At 39.3% G+C, this 16,345-nt stretch overlaps 1 protein-coding gene across 12 annotated transcripts in view; it reads right to left on the bottom strand.

Moving 5' to 3' along the window:
* Nucleotides 1-646: 646 nt before the first annotated feature.
* Nucleotides 647-16,345, bottom strand: part of PROM1 (prominin 1) — a 106,681-nt gene continuing 90,982 nt past the window's right edge. For 6 of the 12 annotated variants that reach the window (XR_011849900.1, XR_011849902.1, XR_011849897.1 and 3 more), the window contains 8 exons: nt 15,248-15,316; nt 13,445-13,537; nt 12,602-12,717; nt 9,130-9,153; nt 8,662-8,730; nt 5,552-5,650; nt 2,238-2,274; nt 647-1,085 (listed from right to left, as the gene is read on the bottom strand). Coding sequence is in view for 5 of the 12 variants with exons in the window: in XM_072126052.1 (XP_071982153.1) it covers nt 2,256-2,274; nt 8,662-8,730; nt 9,130-9,153; nt 12,602-12,717; nt 13,445-13,537; nt 15,248-15,316 (390 nt within the window). In the remaining 7 variants the exon portion in view is untranslated. Of the gene's footprint in view, nt 1,086-2,237; nt 2,275-5,551; nt 5,651-8,661; nt 8,731-9,129; nt 9,154-9,238; nt 9,532-12,601; nt 12,718-13,444; nt 13,538-15,247; nt 15,317-16,345 lie in introns of those variants that run through there. The other 6 variants (XM_072126052.1, XM_072126047.1, XR_011849903.1 and 3 more) reach the window with 5 other exon arrangements.

Here is a 16,345-nt window from a genome sequence, read left to right as displayed (position 1 = left end):
ACTTTTTTATAGACTTCTATGTTATGTAACACCTTAGTGAGCATCTTTCTTGTTGCTAGCAAGACAGAATTCAGGAGAATTTTCAGATTAGCAATGAAAGAGGAAGGGTGATGAGAGCTAAAGTAAGTGTATGCAGAATAATTTTGCTCTGAGAAGCTTGTTGATAAAGTTTCTTGTGTAGTAAGTTTGTTGAACCATTACTGACTACAGGCGGTCCCCTACTTAAGGACACCCGACTTACAGACAACCCATAGTTACAGACGGACCCCTCTGCCCACTGTGACCTCTGGTGACCTCTCTGGATGCTTTACTATACTCCCAGACTGCAATGATCAGCTGTAAGATGTCTGTAATGAAGATTTATTGATAATTCTTGGTCCAATTACACCAAAAATTTTGAAACTCCAATTGTCACTGGGGCAAAAGAAAAAAAATTGTCTAGAACTTCCATTATAAAATATACAGTTTCGACTTACATACAAATTCAACTTAAGAACAAACCTCCAGACCCTATCTTGTATGTAACCCGGGGACTGCCTGTATTTAAATGCTCGCTTAGAAAAATATTATTATGGTTAGAAGATCACCAGCTCCACAAAAACAGATTCCTGAATTGCCTTCATGAAATGACTTACACCACATCGGATATTATTAAACAAGGTTTACTTTTACTGACCATACAAGTGAAGATTTACAAACTGAAATGGTACGTGATTACCCTTGGATTATTCCTCTTTTTACAGAACATGTAACTAAAATACCATAATAAATAGTGAGTATAAATACAAAAGTTTGTCATACAAAAATGACTACTAGTGTAAACACTTGTCCTCAACCCCCATAGTTCTGCTATACATAGCAATACTTCTTGGCAGTGACAGATTTTACAGATAATTAAAAGAAGTGTCACAAATATGGAATTCGTTAGAGTTTCTCTACAGTCCACATGTAATTCTTGGAAAGGAAATTTTTTGAAAACTCTGGAAATCCAGGAAGATGTGTGGCCACTCAAACAGTCAAGTGTTACAAGTTACAAAAAAGCTCCGGATCCTGGAATTATGTGATTTCAGTGTATAATGCTGCACCTATAAATGAAATAATAGAAAAGCTATAATGTTTATATGAAACAATGACTTGTAATTATTGATCTAAATAAGGGCAGAATCAGAGGTTGGGATCTTAAAAAAGTTACATTAATTAAATGCACGGTAAACTTTTTCTAAACTTTTTGGCAAAAATGGAGAACGTAACAGTAACACCACATCTACAACAGCTTTCTACATCAACAGCCTTCATCAGGATTGTTTGATAGATCCTAGGTGATGGACGTCCCCTTATAAGGGTTTGCCAAAGAATTAAAAAACATTTCCAAAAACAGCAGCAAACCTCACCATGGTCTGTGCCCCTACTGTAGCTCAACTGTGTAGTAATGAATGGAGCTTAGCTGCATGGTCAGGGGTAGGACTGATGTTGGAAGAAAGAAGCCATGTTTTTCAAACCCCAAACAAACCCTTTTGAGTAAAGTACAGGCGGTCTTCTACTTAAGAACACTCGACTTACAAACAACCCGCAGTTACAAACGGACCTCTGGTAATTGTTAATATACTGTACATTAGCCTTAGGCTACAATAATCAGCTATAACAGATATCACAGGTGTCTGTAATGAAGCTTTATTATAAATCCTGGTTCTTATGACAACCCAACATTTTTAAAATCCAATTGTCACAGGGATGAAAAAAAATTGGCTGGGGCTACAATTATAAAATATATAGTTCTGACTTACATACAAATTCAACTTAAGAACTGCTTAACTTAAGAACTGCTCTTAACCCGGGGACTGCCTGTATATGTGTTTATGACCAATAGAAGGGAGATTGGAAAGGGGTGCGCATGTTCTTGAAATTCTCCTTAAAGTGCCCTGAATAATTTTGTCCCTTCCTTTTGGACATTTAGTCACATTTCCGTATGTCATATTTTATTACTTTATATATGAGTTTTTTTTACATTCTAGGCATGCCCAAGGAATAATGTGTAGACGCTTTCTATTGTCATTTAGTTGGTTGCTTGAAATGTTTATTACAAGGGATTTTCTTATCTTTTCAACCTGCCTTGGGCCTTCCACTTCTAGTTTTCTAAATGCCTACAATTTCTTGTTTTGTAGCTCATAAGGGACATTTTATTTTCCTGTTTAGCTCTTATTTGTACTGTCCATTACAGGATGTTTAGCTGTACTCACCAGAATCTCCATTTTCTTCTACCACTGTTCCATAGCACTGAAATGAACAAAGGAAGATACATGTAAAAACAAAGTAAAGACATGTTTTAACAAAACCTAATTATTATTGTTTTTAATTCTAAACTTTTTATGAATTTGTCACTGTCGTCAATGATTCAACCTGCTCCTTGCCCCATATGTGATACTTAAATTAATTGCTAAATTATTTGGTTATGTATTTTCTTCCGTATTTCTTTGGATACCACTAGTTATTCAAAACCCCTTACAACAGTCTTAGTTCTGACAGTTAATCAAATATATTAGGAAAATCTCCTCAACGCCACACCTGCTATAGACACCAATGCTAAGCTGTTTTATGTAGTTATAATAGTTTTCCCAGCTTGGATAATTCTGACTTGATTATGAAATATGTGAGAAATGCATGATAGGAACAAAAAATACAGGGTTCTACTGACTGCTTCCTCGCAGCTCCATCAGATGGAGAGTTTATGGCACATGCGCAGCCAGTTTCCACTCAAGTCAATGGGAATGATAAAGAAAGCTGAACATATATCGGGGGTTGTGTCGCACGCGATTGGATTTTGGCGCATCAGCTTTCATGCGACAGAAATCGGGGGTTGGCAGACGATCCGACGGATTTAGTTGCTGGTTTGTGGCTTGTGTTTTAGCACACATAGGAGTGCACAGGCAAACCTGTTTGGACTACAGGTGTGGTCATCACAGACTTTGGATGAATCGAAGGGAAATCGGAGCATATCCTCTTAAAAAGGTATCAAACTTTATTCTTCATTCTTTAAAATACATTGTACAGTGGTTGAACTAAAGCCTACGCGTTTCGAGCGTATCCCCTCTCTTGGCATAGACATGATTAAGAGCGGGGATACACTCAAAATGTGTAGGCTTTAGTTCAACCACTGTACAATGTATTTTAAAGAATGAGGATTAAAGTTTGATACCTTATTTAGAGGATGTGCTCCGATTTCCTTTCATTTCATCAAAAGCCCAACATGCAAGTGTGCTTGGTTTACAATCCTTGATCCTGCTGGTAGATTTCCTTTAAATGAAGCATGGCAGATCATAGGGCATTTGGTTCAAGTCAGTAAGTGATGGACATAACCATCACACGTTATGGAACATGATATTGTAGAATTAATGCATAACTAGATGAAGCTGTTCCAGCCCTCATAACTAGTTAATGTAAATTTGCATATAGAGATGTAAAGTTGAAATCACACTGAGATCAATACTTAATGCTGGGCCAGTATACAGTGGAACAACGACATGACAAGTTCCTTTGAGAAATGTATCAACTACTTCTATTTAGACTTTTACTTCTTTAGAATTTTCCGATTTTTCCGAAATTTAGCATTTTGTATGTTTTCAACATTTGATGCAATTAATGGAGCTGTAATTCTCATTTAATGTGAAAAATATCAAGGAACGAAGATATGAACTTAGTTTATGACAAAATTCCAATTTAATTAGATTTTGCCAGACTTTTTACGAAAAACATTTAATTTATGAAGCACTTTAATTTTTATTTTTTTTTGCAATAAAGTTGATATATGATGTCCCTTATATATTCTTGATTTATTTCTTTTGATACCTGGTACCATTATAAGTAGGTTTGTATGACATAAACCATGAAGACATAATACCACAAGGTTTGATTTCACACACAATGTCAATAGCATCTTATATGTCGCATAAAATAAAACGCACAATAAATAGCTTTCACATGACACAGCCAGAAAACAAGCAACCTGGTTTATATCACCAGAACGACAAGTCATCAACAAACTAAACATTTGGTATAAGTTAGTACAGACAGAGATAATTATACAATGATATTTATTCAGAGCATACTGCCATCCTAAAGGAACATAAGTATTCTCAACACTTGGAAGTCACCGATGCTGAATCTGGGAATATTATAAATATTAGGAACAGTTATAGGAATTGCATGCTTCCATTTCATACATCCCTTGGGCAACTTAAAGGACATCCATCACCAGTTTACTGGGGGTAGAGTGTCCTAATTAGACTGCTAGTTCCATTTGGGGATGGAGGGACCATTTTTAACATATTTTCTTGCATCTTTAATAATAAAGTAATAACTTGGTAAAACAGCCAGAGGCACTCAGACAGACGGTGCCCGAGTACCTCTTGGCTTCCCCGGCTTTTAATTTATGCACGCCCCCCGCTGCAAGCCTCCTCCTGCTCCCAGCCGTGGAATAGGAGAGAGCACACACCCGGATCTCTCTATGCCCCGGAATACAAGAATGATGTATTTTACTTATTCTGTTGAAACAGTCTAACTGTGACTTATATTCTGTTCTACATTGTAATATACCCTATTGTGCTATTGTAGAAAAGCTGTGGTGACACCACCAGATTGTTGGCCACTGTTGGCCCTTTTTTTTTTGGTACAGATCGCAATGTTCTGTTTTGTGTGATAACATGTTAAAACCTTTCCAATAAAAAAAAAGTAAAAAAAAAAGTAGTATAAACAAATTCAAAGATTCAAAGTTCTTGTGGCAAATAAGTCTTGTGGTCTTATCTTATTCTTTAGTCGGAGAGATAACACCAAGTAAGTGGGGGTATGTCTTTTTTGGCCAGCCAACCATCCCTCCTGACATCAATCTCAGATACTCCTCCCCTCCTCCATCGTCACCCTACTTACCTGGTGAATTCTCGCCCCTGTACACTGCTACGCAGGCACTTGTCATGTGCGTGGCTTCTCCCCGTTCCTTGCTGTACAGTGAGGCTTGGCCAACGATAAGCAAACTCAGTTGGGAGTTGCATGCTGCTCTCACTGCCCAGCAACGCATGGGAAGAATCCGCGCCAGTAGAGGACGCCAACTCACACCGTCCCTCATGGTGCATGACATGTAAATGCATAGCAGTGTGAAGACATGGGAATTTCTCGAGCAAGGAGAAAGATGTTGGAGGAGGCGTGGAATAGCTGGGAGTGATGATTGGAGGGATGGGTAGACTTGGCCGAAAAAGGTACGCCGCCTCTGACTTGCTGTTCATTGAGGCAAAAATGGGTTTTTATGAGGATAGAAAGGACTGTTTTTTGATATTCATTTATGTAGTACAGTTTTATGCATTTTTCAAAGACAGAATATGATTTTTTTAATAAAACTTTAATATTGTTGAGAATAATTATGTAGCTTATTGCAGAAGCACCTTTGTTAAAAAAAAAAAAAGTTGTGAATAGGAATTTCAAGAATTTAGTAACAGTAAAGGACAGAGGCAAAAGCTGGAGCCATGGTGACCAAGAGTCAAGCTACAGAGAACAGATATGATACCTCCACAATCTCAAACAACTGGAAAGGTTTCATCAATCATCTTGACGTGGTGGGGCTGAAGCTCGAGGGAATCTACTCACAGTGTCAAATGAAGATAAGCTATTCAAGTAGGAAATTCAAGAAACGATGTCACTAGGTGTGAGCCGGCATCTCTTCAGGAAAACTCAACATTGTTTTAAGCTTTACATATTGAAACCATGCAGCTCTACATCGCACAAAAGCTGGCACTGCAAGACTCTTGGCAAAGCATACAGACAAAATAGACATAGCCTCGGGCACTCATTAAAGGAGTCATCTACTTCAGAGATCCCAAATTTAAATAAGATTCTTAAAGGAAATTATTAAAGGGGTATTTTTGACTGGGCGTTTACATTTTCATATATCTGCCATATACATACATTTATTCAATTGGATGTTATTAAAAAAAAATACATAATTTTCCATAAATATAGCTGTGTTGTCCCTTAGAAACGAGATTGCTGCTGGAGTGATCGCACAAATTGTCTTTGCATATGGTTAAGGACGCTGAATTAAAGTAGTCGAGTGCCTGACAAGTGCATGTGTGGCCACTGTTACCAGGGTGCAGAGGGGGTCATATCCAAGGACAGCAATCTCGTTTCTAAAAGAACAACATGACCACATTTATGGGAAATTATGTACACAGGTACATTCAATTGAAGAAGTGTATATACTGTATAAGCAGATGAATTAAATTAAATGTGAATTACCCTATATACTCGTGTATAAGCCAAGTTTTTCAGCACAAAAAATGTGCTGAAAAATGTCCCCTCGGCTTATACATGAGTCAATAAAGAGTAAAAAATACTTAAAAAATAATAAACTTATATACTCACCCTCCGGTGGCCCCGATGTGCAGCGCTGCTCCCCTGATTTCCGCGCCGCTTGTCTTCAGGCATCCGCGCCGCTTGTCTTCAGGCTTCCGTGCCCGTCTTCTTTCTTCTGCTGGGCGCCACCATGTCTTTCCCCCGGGCGGCACCTAGTATGACGTCAATGGCGGCGCCCAGCAGAAGAAAGAAGACGGGCGTGGAAGCCTGAAGACAAGCGGCGCGGAAGCCTGAAGACAAGCGGCGCGGACATCGGGGGAGCAGCGCTGCACATCGGGGCCACCGGAGGGTAAGTATATAAGTTTTTTTTTTTTAATGCTGGGGGCAAGCTGTATACCACTGGGGGCAAGCTGTATACCACTGGGGGCAGGCTGTATACCACTGGGGGCAGGCTGTATACTACTGGGGGCAGGCTGTATACTACTGGGGGCAGGCTGCATACTACTGGGGCCAGGCTGGGCTGGCTGTATACTATAGGGGGCTGATTGGCTATATCGTGGGGGGGTCTGTGACCAATGCATTTCCCACCCTTGGCTTATACTCGAGTCAATAGTTTTTCCCAGTTTTTGGTGGTAGAATTAGGGGTCTCGGCTTATACTCAGGTCGGCTTATACTCGAGTATATAAGGTAAATGTGAATGCCCAGATAAGAATACCCCTCGAGGTACTAGAAGTGGACCCACCAAAAAGTGGTGGCCAAAAACCTTACTATTGATCATTAGGGGCCAATATTTGCTCCCTCTATTGAAATGACCCCCAGGAAATTCATTTAACACTTTCTGATAAAAAGGAACTGTCCAAAGCGGACAAGTTCTTTAACATCTCACGTAACAACACGTAAAGTGAGCTCAACCCTTTGCCTTATAAAATAGTGACTTAAATCGGGATCCGTATGTGACAAATCTGTATTCTTATATATAGTTTTATGTTTTTATATGTGTATTATGTGTTTAAAAAAATATGGGCCCAGATTTTATCATTACAATTTGTCCATCATTGTGACTGGCCAGTAATAACAGAGAAAGGCCATGTCTGTTATTTAAAGGGATTGTCTACTTTCAGCAAATAATTGATATGGTTGTGTAAGGAAAAGTTATACCATTTTCCAATATACTTTCTGTATCAATTCCTCACTGTTTTCTAGATATCCGCTTGCTGTCATTCCATAGAAAGCTTCTATGTTTATTTCCGATGGATAGAAATCTGACCATGGTTCGCACAGGTGCACAGCTCACTAGTGTCATAGAGAGTAATCAGAGCTGTTTGATATAATGAGCCGTGCACCTGTGTGACCATGGTCAGATTTCTGTCCACTGGAAGTAATCATAGAAGCTTTCTATTGAGCGATAGTAAGAAGAGATCGAGAAAACTGTGAGGAATTGATAAAGAAAAGTATATTGGAAAATTGTATAACTCTTCCTTACACAAACCATATAAATTATTTGCTCAAAATGGACAACCCCTTTAAGACTTTGTCCTAGCAGACAAACTTCAAAGCTGAATTTCCCCAACTTTTGGCTTCAGAATTGTGAAATTTCTTTTTGAGTAAGTAAGGAGTCTATCAAATTTTTTTCGGCATATAAGTTTGCAATAATTGAATACTGGCACACTAACTGCCACATTTGGACACTCATGCGTCTATAACCTAAAATAGCCATGCAATAAATCATCACGTCTTCTTTAAAGTAGGACACGAGATCAGCTCATTCCACTTTTTCAATGCATTTTTAAGAGCACCATTGTACATGCAGTCCCATCTGTGGAGAGCTTGGTTTAGAGAAGGAGGAGCTAAACAAATTGATATATTCTTTTTGGAAGAAGATTCAGCACCATCAGTTGGACCAGTGAACCATTAGTAGATAATGTAAAAAATATCCAAACCTCTGCCATTTGCCTGCGATAGCCTGAAACTCATGCTATAGCAGATATGTGACAATTTAAACAAAAAAACCCGGCAGTGGTGGGTGGAGCCGTAGGTGAATGGGAGTGAAGGAGGAGGTACCTATTGATTTTGTAGGCCCCAGCTATATGTAGGATTTTTAAAAATCCTGGACGACTGACTATAAAAATCTAGATGGAACCTACAAGTAAATTAACCAACTATAAAGATTAATAAATGACATGTAAAAATATGTTACAATATATCCATGCAACCTGCAGCCAAATATCATGCAAAAAAATGTAAAAAAAAAAAAATAACGCATGCATAATAATGGAAAAATAAAAATCAGAAAAACATGCTCTTAATTTTTGAATTTTTTTTTACCTGGTCATTATAGGATTGCGTATACCATACAAATACTCATTATGATAACCATTATTACCATTTTCCATACTGTAATAAAACAATTGCATGAAAAAATAAATTGATGTTTCATGTAAAAACAAAAAAAAAAAACGACAAAAAAAATGGGGAAAATATAAAATCAATGTGAGTTGTCATATTATGTCTATGTGACACTATGTGAAAGTAACAGGATAATTAGAAGAGTGCCATGCAATAAAAATCCAAATTTGTATCAAAATAAATGGAGTTAATATCACCCCAATTAAACGTGCATATACGTATTTGGAAAATTAGTGATCCTGGTATAAAATACATAGATAAAACACAGACTGACACATTAAAAGGTATCACAAAATACAAGATAGCCCCTCTGTAAAGATTATACAAAATAACAAAAAAAAAATAATAAAAACAAAAAACACAAAAATAGCATTAAAAAAATCTTACTTTTTCATGGGGACAGTTTCAACACTACAAGATATAAAAGAGGGAAAATTACCGCAAAGTTAGATTGTTAATAAATACAAAAAAAAAAAAAAAAATTACAAAAAAAATAAACTTGTGCTCTAGTGGGTCAGTCCTGAATAGTTCTACATTTCGGAACTAGTGCCAAAAGCACCTCTAGACAATGCAGTGCGTTTCGGTAGCACCAGTATATGTCAATGGGATCTGTATGACTTGTCTGTATCGGTGAATGCAAAATATAAGGAAATATGGATAATGTATAGAGAGGTAAAGGTTCTCAGCGAGTGAATAGAACAGAAGAAAGAGGTATGGTACTGGTACTGGAAGTCCAATGGTAAAAACAGTTATCATAAAGTAAAATGCCAAGTCCCTGAAACAGAAGTACTGTAGATAAGAGAAGAAAAGCCAGTTAGCACAGACACATTTGGCCACAACGACATAATACATGGCAAATTTATTTAGTTGGTCATGTGGTTCTGTAGAAGATATGAATTAAAAATGTTTCATGTAGACAATGCCCTGGATTGACCATATACATATCCAGTTTGATGAAACAACCATCTCCGTTTTCATACACTTAGATACACTTAGATCTTAGATTCTGATGCCTAAACCGGTGAGTTTGTTCTAACAAACTCGCTTTGTGTGTCTACGATATTTACGGGCCTGAATGTAGAACTGCCGAACAGAAGCTGACACTTTGGGGGTCATTTACTACCGATTTGCGTTTTCCCGATGTGTTACCCGAATATTTCCGATTTGCACCGATTTCCCCTGAATTGCCCTGGGATTTTGGCGCACGTGATCAGATTGTGGCACATCGGCGCCGGCATGCACGCGACGTAAATCGGGGGGCGTGGCCGAACGAAAACCCAACGGATTCGGAAAAACCACCGCATTTAAAAAAAAAAAAGTGTTGCGGAGCTTGCACCTACCTTCACTAGGAATAGGCCGGTGAACTTGAGTGCGTTCCGATGGTCTTCAGTGCAGCAGTGCCACCTGGTGGACGTCGGAGGAACTGCCTTAATGAATCCCGGCCGGACCCCAATCCACCACAGAGAACGCGCCGATGGATCGCGAATGGACCGGGTAAGTAAATCTGCCCCATTGTGTTCAAGTCAGCGGTTCTACATTCAGGCTGGTAAATCCGGCAGACATGCAGAGCAAGTTTATCAAAACTAAAAAATCTGCTAGCTTTAAGTATGAAAATGAGGAATAACATAACTTGTGCCATGTGGGGAATAAATGTAGGTTTGCATACAATTTCAAGTTCTGCTCCTTCATGGATTTCTCCAATATGATATGAATGATTGTAGTCCAATATTATCACCACGTACATACTGGCAGTCCCCACTTAAAAGGGTTTTCCCAGGAAACAAGTTAGGCCCTATCCACAGAATAGGACCTATCTTGCTGGTCGGTGGGGGTCTCAGTGATAAGACCCCCACAGATCACGAGAATGAGGGATCAGATGAGGTTCGAGATATCTGCCTTGAGAAGTATTTGGCAATCCCTGTCAGCTCCATAGAGATGCAGCTGTCTGCTCCGCTCATCTCGGGAAGAGACAAGGTGTCCGAAGGAGGTACATCGGACCCCTGCTCTCGTGCTTTGAGACCCCACTGATCAGCAATTTAGGCCCTATCCAGTGGATAGGGCCAAACTTGTTTCCTGGGAAAACCCCTTTAAGGACACTCGACTTACAGACAACTCATAGTTACAGACAGACCTCTGGATGCTAGTATTTTACAGAACTTTATCCCCAGGCTACAATGAACAGCTGTAATAGTTATCAAAGGCGAGTGCAATGCAGCTTTATTGGTAATCATTGTGCCCATGGCAACTCAAAATTGTGGAAATCAAATCGTCACAAGGACCAAAAGTAAGTTACACATACAAATATACCTGATCCGACTTACATACAAATTTAGGTTCTAAGGTTCCTGTAGATCCATTTTCACAACTTCAAAGGCATCACCTAACTAACCTACCACCATACCGATATGTGTGTCATCACTACAAATGAAAAACCTAGATCTTTCACAAAACACAAATTACAACCCACTTGTAGGGAAAAGAGAAGTAATTCTGTCCAAGAGAAAGAACAATGATATGTTTGACTCCCCAATTTGAGCAGTTTTGAAATTCTGGAACAAGTTAGTTCTTTCTAAACAGAATCTCCTACCATTATAAACTGATGGTCATGCTCTTACTTGGTGCTAATGCACAACCACAAGTTGGTGCAAGCAGCACAAGTGAATGCAAGGCCAATTATTAAGGAAAAGTTTCTGCAAGAGATTACTATTCTTCAAGCTGTGACTCCTGGCCAAATCTAAAATGGAGATTTGGTGCAAAATTTTTTCCTACTAGGCTGCAGCAAAAGCTGCTCATTATAACACTACTAGTGCATACAGAACAGCTGCCAACTATTGTATTTGACTACGCCAATTCTCTCTTACCCAGGGTCAGCTCCAGGTTTCAGTAGGCCCCTGGAAGACAGAGCCGCGGTAGGCCCCTTTGCAGTGAACTCATTTAGCCTCATTAAAAATTCTGAAACTAAAACAGTCTCCTGTTCCCTAAACTATTCCTTAGTTTATCATCCCAAACAACCCCCTATGGATTCATTAAATACAGCCCCTCTCTCCCCTATGGATTCATTATATACAGCCTTATGTGGGCCCCCCAGCAGCTCTGGGCCCTGGCACTTGCCCAGGTATGCCCAGTGTTGGCGCTGACCCTGCTCATGCTGCTTAATTGTTATGTTGTCGTGGCCAGCAATAGCTTCAGCTTAAAATAAGAAGAGGACAACAGTTAAAGTAGTTTTTCAGAATTTCAGGACATCTCCTATGTCCTGCTTGGACTAAGCGACAAATAAGGAAGTGTTTGGGAAAAGGGGGTCCCCCACCTCTGGCTAGATGCAGATGCTGAAGACAAGTAACACCGGGTTGTTGCAGGAATCGGTAACTGGAACGGGGTAAGTACACTTTGTGTTATTTTGACACCCCTGCAGCCATCCCAATAGTGTCTTCCAGAATCCCACAATGGTGGCAGACAGGTATGAAAGTTTTCAAGAGATAAGCTGTAGGAGACTCTATAAAGAGGACAAGACAGTACCAAAGGACCACTACAACTGAGATTTAGGTCAGATGGATTGGTCAATATTTCAGTAAGATCGTTATTGAAGTACTTTATTGTTATTGAAGTTATTAAAACTCGTTTTGGGAATATGGGGATTTCAGCTCACCAATTCCATCTTACTATTCCCAGATGAATGAGATGATGTAAGTGAAGAAGTGAAGACTAGAAGACTGTATATAACAACACAACCTCTAGTCTAGATGCCCACATCAAATAGAAAAGCCACATTTCAAATATACAAGGACAACATTTATGTGGTGGAGTTTCCCTTTTAATTAACATACCGATCACTATTATTCACCCATAAATCTGTACTTACTCATCATAAACATCCTCTGTCTCCATTCTACGATAAAACTTTGCTAACTTGACAGCAACAATTATAGCAGGAATTAAAAATACTGTAGCGCCTCCCAAACCAAACCAGAAGGAATTCTAAAAAAAAAAAAAAAGAAAGAAAACAACTTTTATAATTTACTAAGCAAAAACACATAGTTTAGGGAATCTGTCAAGTAAATTCAGGCCAAACAGTCACCAACCCGCTAGTACAGAGATATGATCGGAAAGGATCTTCTATATTTTGGGAGGTTTAGCGTTTCAATAAAAGAAAACCTTTGACTGCTGTATTTGTAAGGAGTCACAGGGTGGAAAAGAGTCATGCTAAGGTGTCACGTATGAACTTTAATGATGTCCCATAGGGCAGGTATATCATTACAAGTCTTACATCGCATCATGAACTTCTGGATGGTAGTTTTTCCTGCAGGGAAAACAGTGACTCTTGTGCCAGCTATATATAGTTTCTGAGTAGTCAATGCCCAACCTACAAAAGAGCCTTGAAACACTACTAGAAATAGAAGGCTATCAATATACTCTTCTGTAGATACAGCACAAAGCAGTATGTGATGAGAACATCTTTGCTGTAGGCATGAGACATCCATTCTGCCCAATGTGCTCTATTTTTCCATGACTTTTTAATAGATACTGTATAATGTAACACCTTAGGTAGAAATAAAATGAAATCTTACTAGAAAATTAAACTTCTGTCTGTAAGAGATACTATAGTACCATGCCCCTAGTTCCACTTAACATATAAATACAGCTCAAGTTCTCTATTAATATTTCTCAAATTGAATGCTTTGATGAGAAACAGGTCATTTCTTACCACTGAATCAATGACATAGCTGCACAAAAAGACATCTATCGCCGTATCTACAACATTTGCAATTGGTTTACATCCTGCCACATCCAGGGCGATCTGAAAAGACAAGAAAAATGTGGAAATCCACAGAGAATAATACATCTCTAAGTATCAGGGACATATGCATTGTATTTTGTAGTGGGGGTGGATGAGGTAGCCGGTAGCAAAGTTGTTTCTTGGTACCAACCAATTCCAAACTCCGCCCCTTTGTGTGGCTGAAAAAGAGAGGAATAAACTAGACCGAAAGTACGAGGATATAGATGTCAGGTCACACCAAGGGGTGGATATAGAGAATGCAGGTCATTCTGCTCTTGCCAATGGGAGGGGAATTTTATCTCACAGGGGCAGATTTACTTACCCGGTCCATTCGCGATCCAGCGGCGCGTTCTCTGCAGTGGATTCGGGTCTTCCGGCGATTCACTAAGGCAGTTCCTCCGACGTCCACCAGTCTGCTGTGCTGAAGTACGCCAAGGCCCGCCGGAGTCCACGATCCTATACTTGGTGAAGTTAAGCACGTGTCCCGCGACACTTTTTTTTTATTTAAAATGCGGCATTTTTTCCGAATCTGTTGGGTTTTCGTTCGGCCACGCGCCAATATCCGTCGCATGCATGCCAGCACCGATGCGCCACAATCGGGTCGCGTGCGCCAAAATCCCAGGGCAATACAGGGAAAATCGCCGCAAAGCTGAAAAATTTGCGTAACCCGCCGGTAAAACGTGATTCGGCCCTTAGTAAATTACTTCCATTATTTTCTCTTTTTTGTTGCATTGGTGGATTTGTGCCTTTTTTACCTGCCCTAAGTATGCTGCAGTGGAGAGGGGATTTATCCCATCTTTTGCTCTTTTCTCCCCCTTCTTATTTGTTGCATTGATTTGGCAGGGCTTTTTGCCAAAATTTGCTGCACCTGGAATTTCAGACATTGAAGTCTTTAAATTCTGTTTTTCCCCAGGGTGTAAGAGACTGGAAAAATCCACTTGATTTGCTCTACTTTGTATGTTAAAATATGTATTGTTTAAAGATGATATGAATAAGGTAGTTTATATGAACATAGAACCATCAGTAAATGAATTATCAAAGCAAGGCGCACGTTTCAAGGTTTTAACGAACTTGGACTGATGACGAGCTCCGTGCGAGCCTGAAACGTGCCTCCTTTCATTTATAATTATTTTATTGGTGGTTTATACATTATAATGCATTTCATCTTTAACCAATAAATATTTTAACGTACAGAGTGGCGCCAATCAAGTGGATTTTTCCAATCTCTCCCATCCTGGAGATAATCAGATACAACACCTGACCTGATGCACAGAGCTGGGCTCCACTGGTGGCCTCTACCTAAAGCTCTAATTGTGGTTGTGCCTAATTCACAACCCAAGAAGTGAACACGATACTTGAATCCGTACTATTTTTTTAACAAGGGTTTAACATACTACACTATAAGCACCCCTATTGTTGCTTTTTCTTCTTCTCTACTTACAACTAGAAGTCTTTAAATTGGGGCACATCTTTAATAACGTTGCAACTTTTTGAACAAAATCAATCTACACCATGGCTGGAGTCGTGAACTACTGTTGTTTGGCTTGCGGTAAAAATGACAACTTTGCAACATTTTCAAAAAAATCACTAAAATCAACACAGATGCCAAATTTAACTCCCTTTAAAAATAATTCAAACTTCCAACAAGCCCCCCCCCCCCCCAAAAAAAAAAATCATACATACATACAGTACATATATAATAGAAGATAACATTAAATATATTATACTTACTGAATCCTTCACCCACTGTACATATTGGACAAAGTAGCTGATGACTGTGTCCATGAACTTTTTTGATTCCTGGGGAGGAAAAAAAATCACACATTTCTAAAAATATCTTTTGAAACTCCTGAATATATTATAAAGATCCTTTTTTTTTACCATATCCTCTCAGTAGCTCAGGTCCAGTTAATATCACTTAATTTGCATGAACTCAGAGAGGGTGTAGCTATTGGAACACCCAAAAACTTTTGTCCACAGAAGCTCAGAAATCTATTCAGCTTATAATAAAACATAGCTATTCTTAATGACCCTATGTCTGTGTGTGACATTGATTTTGCACTGTTGCCCAAGGCAGAAATGTAGCGGTTTTACTCAAATTTTGCAACAAAAAATGCTGTAGGGTAAAAACATCTGACCCACGACCATTGATCCAACAACTGGGACAAGAACACAAGGGTCATGTTCTCACTGATTGAAGTGAAGTCAAGTATGTGTCTTTCCAGACCACTATGAGACCATTGGAAAAATCCAGGCACAGGGCTGAGCTGTCTCCGGCACTCCCATTCACTTTCTGTGACGGTTGTGGAGATCAGTTTTTTGTGCTCAACAATTTGTGACTGTCCTATAGTAATAAATGGATGTATGCCCAACCTGCCACCCCATCAAGTAGTGAGAACTGGACCCTCTTGTGGAAAGAGGAGAACAATATTACTTGGTAAACCTCCAGTGTAAGAATGAGATTTCTGACTAAATCTTTACTGCTACTGTAAAATGCTTCAGATTTCATGTTCGTTGATCTGCTGCGGCACATCTGTAGACGTTATGTCCATGTGGACATACCCTTAAGCAGCTGTCTGCTCAGCCTTATGTGGGGGACGTAGGGTGGGGAGTCTGGGATAAGGACCCACATTCTTAAAATGTTCATATAAGCATTGCATATCCATCTAAAGAATGTCGAAAGAATTTCTCAGTAGTGCTGCCTCAGGCTTTGGGCGGTAACTTCAAGTGATCGAATCTCGGCGTAGAAGTTAGGCAATTGGAAACACTTGAAACATATACAGTACTGGTATAAAGACTTACTGCGGACTATGCTGCTCTACATATTAG

The sequence above is a fragment of the Engystomops pustulosus genome, chromosome 1 (assembly GCF_040894005.1).
Source record: "Engystomops pustulosus chromosome 1, aEngPut4.maternal, whole genome shotgun sequence".
Classification (NCBI taxonomy): Eukaryota; Metazoa; Chordata; class Amphibia; order Anura; family Leptodactylidae; genus Engystomops; species Engystomops pustulosus.
This window is presented reverse-complemented; position numbering and strand designations above follow the sequence as displayed.